Source organism: Macrobrachium nipponense, chromosome 3, assembly GCF_015104395.2.
Source record: "Macrobrachium nipponense isolate FS-2020 chromosome 3, ASM1510439v2, whole genome shotgun sequence".
Classification (NCBI taxonomy): Eukaryota; Metazoa; Arthropoda; class Malacostraca; order Decapoda; family Palaemonidae; genus Macrobrachium; species Macrobrachium nipponense.
In genome coordinates, this window is record NC_087202.1 from 87,745,624 (window position 1) to 87,753,074 (window position 7,451).

Sequence of the window (7,451 nt, forward strand, 5' to 3'; positions counted from 1 at the left end):
AAACAAGCATTTAAGTTATAATAGAAGATTTGCATTGTCAATTACTGCAGAGATAAAAAAGTGTAAATGGAGGAGATTTCATCAAGGAATGAAAGGCGCAAGTTTTCAGACTCTTGAGAGGAAGAAGGAAATATGGAGGAAGGTAAATCCTCCGTAATAAGGAGAAAAGCGTAATTCTTGAGAAAGTTTTGGGATTATGGGAAGTTTTAGTAACAACGCCTAACAAAGCCTTGCTACCCAGAGGAGTAGGGAAGGAAAGATTTTTCTGGAGATGGGGCAAAAATGTGAACACTCGGATTCAAGTTTCCTTAATAAAATGAGCTAAGGGATGAGAATGTTATGGCGTTTGCTTTCAGTTCTCGATATGATCAAATGCGGCTAGAATCAAACTCCATTGGCTCGTTGAAAGGCTCTGTATTCTGTGATAGAAGATTTATAAGGACGGGTATTCACGCACAGGTTTACCTGTCAGTTCATCGAAACTGGAGTTAAAACTGATGAACTGATGGAATTACTTAAAGTTCTTTCGACCGACTTGACAGGTGGTCGCTCTTTTGGACGGGTAACCAACGATTTTATGACAGTTCGCCGTCGCATTTCGACTGGGAAGGATCTCAGCCGCCCGGACTAGAATATGAATAAATTATGCATATAGGCCTAATTCATTTGATTGTTAGACCATGCGGTGCTATTTGTAGACTGCTGCCAGTCCAAATCTTGTCTTAAATATAAGAGAGAAAAAAAAAGAAAAATTCCATGCGATAGACAATTTGGTATAGGCCTAGACCAGTGTCCTGCCATTTTATGAACGGTGTTACTATTGAAAGTGGGCCTCACTGTCTATTTCATAAATAACTGAAGCAGTCCCCAGGTTTAATTTAGCCTCATTTATCAATATTGTATGAGAATAGACATCTCTCTTTAATAGGCAATATTTAGACCATACTCTGTTATGCCTTTTCGCTTCTTTCCCATTTTTGAATGAATTGCCGCAGCAGCTAGTCTCTGTAGCTCTACATCCTTATCACCCAGCGGAGTTTCCATCGGTGCCATATAGTTGTTGCCACGACGAAGGCTGGGCGAGAAATGAGGGCGATGCCTCGAGTTGACTGTCTGACTGACAGTTCTATTCTGTACGTGTGGACGCTCATCCTCGAACGGTCGTGAACTTGTTTATCGTCCGTTCTACTTTAGCCTTTTTAGCCTTTCTAGGGGGCCGTTGTAGACTCAAAGTAGTTGTTGTTATTATTATTATTATTATTATATTATTATTATTATTATTATTCAAAAGGTGATCCTATCCATATGGAACAAGCCCACCACAGAGGAGATTGACTGGAAATTCAAGCTTCCAAAGAATATTCTGCCATTCAATGGAAAGAAGTAATGAGAGAAGGTAATGAGAAATACAGAATGAAAAGATCGCTTATCAGAGAGAGAGAGAGAGAGAGAGAGAGAGAGAGAGAGAGAGAGAGAGAGAGAGAGTTTCATTAGCGACTTGTGTTTGTGATGGTTAATTTTTCTAAATAATTTTCACATACAATTTACAATTCTTAGCAAAATAATGTCCCCCTATTCAAATCATTCTTCAATTGAATGCCTGCAGACGGGTTCGTTTGAAACAAGTATGCACACACAAATACAAACACACACAAGCAAATCAGTATACCATTCTACCATCCTTCTTCGTAACTACAGTGACTGTTACTTTCAAATTATCACAGGAAATAGCAACGCTATAAACTCATACCGAAACAACGAAATCAAGTTGAAAACCAAGTGTTCATTAGGCAGAAATCTTACGTTGACTTCCAGATCTCTGTTAAAGGTGGATACGATGGTGAATAGACTCAGCTTGGAGGAAAACTAGATGGTTAAGCATACAATGACAATGACTCAGACTATTACCCTACAAGTCTGAAGCATGAAAAGGGTTACAGATGTAGCCTGTTCTCCCTTATTAGGAAATTGCTGTCAGTGGTTTTTAAAGGTGAATGTGAATAAAACAGATGTTGCTTAGCAGTAGGGAAGATAGAGACAGAATAGTGATACAAGAAAGAAGAGGCTCAATTGTAAGAGGCGGAAAAGTTTAAATACTTAGGATCTACTTTAAGCCAAGAGGGAAGATGTGAGACTGAAGTTGACAGTAGGATAAAAGCTGCATTGGGGAAGTGGAGGAAGGTAGCTGGAGTAGTATGTGATACGAAAAGGCCAATCAAGATAAAGGTCAAGATATATATCATGGTGATAAGACCAGTGTTAATATATGGAGCAGAAACATCAGCTCTAAGAAGAAAAGAGGAAGTAAAGCTTGAAAGAGCAGAGATGAGAATGCTGAGTGGATTATGGGAATATTGCTGCTTGACAGATCAGAAAATAATGAAATAAGATGAAGTAAAGATTACAGAACTGATAAGAGTCATGATTGAGATGCTATAACAGTATCTGATCTAAAAATCTTTCATATATACATATAAATATATAAAGATAAATGCCACGAAGGAAAAATAAACGAAGGAGTCTGCGAGATCTTTCGGTTTATTTTTCCTTCGTGGCATTTATCTTTATTTATGGATTTATCACGTTCCTAACTTTCGTGATTCTGTTATATATATAAATATATGTATATATATATATATATATATATATATATATATATATATATATATATATATATATATATATATATATATAACTCCTTAATGCCTCCCTGCAGGGGTCCCACACCTGGCACCCTGACTTGGTTGCCTATCCGCCGGGGGACCCACGCCTGGCAGCCCAACCTGGTCACATCACCGCCAGGGTCCCACCCCTGGCAGTCCGACCCAGTCACTCGCAGTCAGGGCCCCCACACCTAGTGGCCCTATCCGGTCACCTGGTTGGCCCCCTGCCGGGTGCCCCACCTGTCCCAGGACCCGTGGCGGGCCTCGCCCACCCGTCCTGGGACATGTGGCGGACTTTGTCCTCCCAACCCGGGACACATGGCGGACCTTGCCCGCCCATACAGGGACATGTGGTGGGCCTCACCTGCCCATTCTGGGACATGGGGTGGGCCTCGCCCGCCCATCCCGGGACACGTGGCAGGTCTCATCCCGGGATGGGACATGTGGCGGACCTTGCCCACCCGTCCTGTGACCTGTCCTGGAACGAGTGGCAGAACTAGCCTGGCCGTCCTGAGACCCGTAGCGGAACTCGCCCGCCCATCCCTAGACACATGGTGGACCTTGCCCGCCCGTCCCGTAACCCGTCCCAGGAGAAGTGGCAGACATCGCCCACCCGTCCCGTAACCTATGGAGGTCCACGCCTGCCCGTCCCGTGACAGTGGGGTCCATGCCCGCCGTCCCGGGACACATGGTGGACTGTGCCTGCCCGCACAGGGACCCGTGGCGGGCCTTGCCTGCCCATCCTGTGACCCGTGGCGGCCCTCACCTGTCCGTCCTGGGACACGTGGTGGGCCACGCCCGCCCATCCCGGGACACGTGACGGGCCTCGTCCATCCATCCTGGAACACTTGGTGGGCCTCGCCCACCCGTCCTGTGACACGTGGCAGACCTCTCCCGTCCGTCCCGGGACCCATGGCGGGCCTCGCCCGCACGTCCCTGGACACGTGGCGGGCCTCGCCCGCCAGTTTCTGGACACATGGCGAGCCTCGCCCACCAGTCCCTGGAGAGAGCAATGCCTATGCTTAGCCTTAGAACCAGAATATGCCATTGAATCCTTTCAGTTTTCCTGGGGCTTCTCTGAACCCTCTGCTTCTTCTCCTGGCACCTCCATGAATCCTACTGAATCCTCTCAAATCTTCTTGGGCTTCTCTGACTCTTCTGCTTATTTTCCTGGCACCTCCATGAATCTCACTGAATCCTCTTAATTCTCCTTGGGCTTTCTGAATCCTCTGCTCCTTCTCCTGGCACCTCCACGAATCCTACTGAATCCTCTCAATTCTCTTTGGGCTTCTCTGAATCCTCTGCTGCTTCTCCTGGACCCTCCACAAATCCTACTGAATCCTTTCAATTCTAATAGGGCTTCTTTGAATCCTCTGTTTCTTCTCCTGGCAACTCCACGAATCCTACTGAATCCTTTCAATTCTCCTTGGGCTTTTCTGAATTCTCTGCTTCTTCTCCTGGTACTTCCACGAATCCTCTCCTTTTCCTCATGGTTTCTACAAACCTACCATTTTCATTGTCCTTTCCCTTCCAGGAATCAATAAAACTCTAAGAAAACATTTTTACATATTAATTTCCATTCAAGTTCAATTTCCTTCAAGGTTAACAAAGCAAACTTATTCTAAAATAAACATCAAACTTTCCATACAACAAACATTCTCCTCAAATTTTTCACATCTGATCCGTCTGAGCGAGGCCACCGCAGTCTTGATCGAGTCATTCCTTGAAGATTGACAGTAGCTTCTGCAGTTTCCAGTTGTCCTTCTCCAGGCATCTGTACTTCTCCTGGAGGTTCTTCAGGTCGCAGACCAATTTCTCCCTCGCTTCTCGCAGGTGTCCAACCTCATCTTCCAGCTGGTCGTTCCGTTCGCCCTAGACACCGGCCTTCCTCTCCACCGACGAATTTGGTTCCTCTAGAAGGCATGCCAGCTCGTTCCTCTTGTATTTCGCAGCTTGAACTTCATACTGGAGACTGGAGTCCACACTTATTCTTCGAGAGGTCTTCCACTACCTCATGCAGGCGCAGGAACCTCAGTTTGAGGTCTTTCCTGTCGGATTCGCGCTTTTTGTTCCTGGAGGAGCATCACCATCCATGCTGCTTCTTCGGTCTTTAGCTGCAGGTCTTTCTCCTTTTGTTGTAGAAGTTTATCGAGCCTCTCAAGCAGGCAGTCTGCCTCTGCCAACTGCAGTTAGTTCCCTTATCCTCTCACATAAGGCATCGTTTCTTTGCCTTTCCTTCACGTTTTCCTTCAGCTGCTGATTTTCTTCTGCCATCTTGAGGATCTTGTCTTCCAGCTGCCGTTTCTCCCTCTTCTCTTGATTGCTTTCTCCTTTCAGAAACAACGTTTCAGCTTCGAGCGCGTTTTTCCCTTCTGTCCTTTATCCCCTCACAGGGGCATCGTTTCTCTGACCAATTTCCTTTGGGTTTTCCTTCAGCTGCTGATTTTCTTTTGCCATCTTGATGATCTTGTCTTCCAGCTGCCGTTTCTCCCTCTTCTCTTGATCGTTCTCTCTTTTCAGAAACAACGTTTCAGCTTCCAGCAAATGGGCCCTGTCTTGCCAGGCCTGCTGTTGCAACACCTCCTGAGTGACCGGATAGCACGAGCGCGTTCTTCCTTTCCGCCCGCCATTGGCTTTATTGTAGTCGAACCTCTGTTGCAGCTGAAGAATTGTCCTGTCCAAGTTCACGCGCTGCTCTCTCTGGCACTGGATGGCGTTTCGCAAGGCCGCAATTCTCTTGTTCAGTTCCTTTTCCTTGGGCTGTTCAGCTCCACTATCAGTCGGGGGAAACCTCAACAGCGAATAGGCAGCCACAGCAAACAAGATGACCATTCCTCCGTATTTCGAACAACATCTTGACAATAACGTCCCAACAACAGCTGCTGCCAACTGGAATCCATATTTGAGGTACGTATGTTACCTACAGAGTCCATATTCAGTTCATATACTCTCCCCTCTCTCTCTCTAACTCAATTTTTCATTGATTTTCTATATTCCACGAGAGATTTTTTGATTTATCAAAATATAGCAGGAAAGATTCTGAAAGATTTTTAATTATGTCTTGTCTCTTGGTGTTATAAATTGCTGAAGTGTCCTCTCTCTCTCTCTCTCTCTCTCTCTCTCTCTCTCTCTCTCTCTCTCTCTCTCTCTCTCGTACGGTTTCTTTTATTTCACCTATGGCAAAAAATTCGGGGATTTTCCTTTATTTACCCTTTTGTCTAATGAATTCTCTTTATCTCTCTCTCTCATCTTGTCCCGAAGGTTTGGAATTCTTCATTTGTTCCTTCATTTAGATTTAAGGCTTTACATTCGGTAAGTTGTAAGTGAGAGAGAGAGGAGAGAGAGAGAGAGAGAGAGAGAGAGAGAGAGAGAGAGAGAGAGAGGCTGACTGTATTTTTGCGTAGAAAAAGTGTATTGGTATAGTTACATATGACAGTGCATGTGAAAGCACTCCTTTTGGAATATAATAGGAAGTCTAATGTGTATACTACCATGAACTGTTTTGTTGGGTGTCTTCCAAAGTATGAAATCATGAACTCGTCTACATACATAGTGGATGGCCCAAAGACTTTACCATAGGAAAGATAGTTTTTATTTAGAATGTCCAAAAATGGGCGTACTTTGGCAAGCTTATTGTCTGGATTCAGATCCGTATTGTTTGCAGCATGGAAATATTACCGCATGATCTCTTCAAACCTATTCTGACGCAATGAATTGGATATTGGCTCATTATGAGTATCCAATTCCGTTGACCAGCAGAATCTGCGTCTTGATACAGAACAATAGCCTGATAGCAATAGAATTGCAACTAATATTTTCATCTACATGATAAAGAGAACTGATGGTTACCATTTTGTGCTGTGTATTTCACAGTTTCAATCGTTAGAAGTTCTATGGCAGCAGTATCAAGAAAAATGGTAAATATTTAAGGTGGGGTTCACGGAAAATCAGCAATAGATGGCCCGTAAAAAAGTTGACGGGAGTTGTTGTCTATTTGTTCCATAACCTTACTGCACCAGTGCCTCACTTTGCATTTTTTTAGTAGTTTACTTATTTCTACCTTTTGTCGGAGCTTCTCCACTAATAAGAGCCTGAGAAATCATTTGAGCTCTGATTAGGTTGATTATGTCAACATCATCCTCTTCTCCTGAATCTTCATCTGTTATCCCCCCGTTTTCTGGAGAAGTGTAGGTGGATACATGTTTCATTGTTGCAAAAACAATATTACCTTCATTATCATCTTCTTCACTGCTCGAAAGCCTTTCTAATTATTCCAAAATTTCCACCAGTGTCAGTTTCCAAGAACAGAAAACATAGCTCAATCAAGCTCTCATGGCCTCTTATTTAAGAATATATATATATATATTATATATTATATATATATATATATATTATATATATAATATATTACTATATATATATATATACATATATATATGATATATATATATATATTATATATATATATATATTATAAGCTATATATATTTATACATACATACATGCATATATATATATATATATATATATATATATATATATATATATATATATATAGATATATATATATATATATATATATATATTACGCTTCTACATAGGTTTTTATGTAATTTATATATAGAATATTATATTTATATATATATATATATATATATATATATATGGTGTGTGTGTGCATGTATGTATGTATATTTATCGTGAGCCTTAGGCAAACATGTAAATAAAGCGTTTTTTAAACGCAATATACTGGAGGAAAATATATGTGGAATATTCAACATCAGTGAG

At 42.4% G+C, this 7,451-nt stretch overlaps 1 protein-coding gene across 1 annotated transcript; it reads right to left on the reverse strand.

The window, feature by feature from the left end:
* Nucleotides 1-2,863: 2,863 nt before the first annotated feature.
* LOC135222442 (collagen alpha-1(X) chain-like) lies at nt 2,864-3,577 on the reverse strand. Its single transcript, XM_064260528.1, has one exon. It carries the CDS (start codon nt 3,575-3,577, stop codon nt 2,864-2,866), a length of 714 nt encoding a protein of 237 aa, XP_064116598.1.
* Between the last annotated feature and the right edge of the window lie 3,874 nt (nt 3,578-7,451).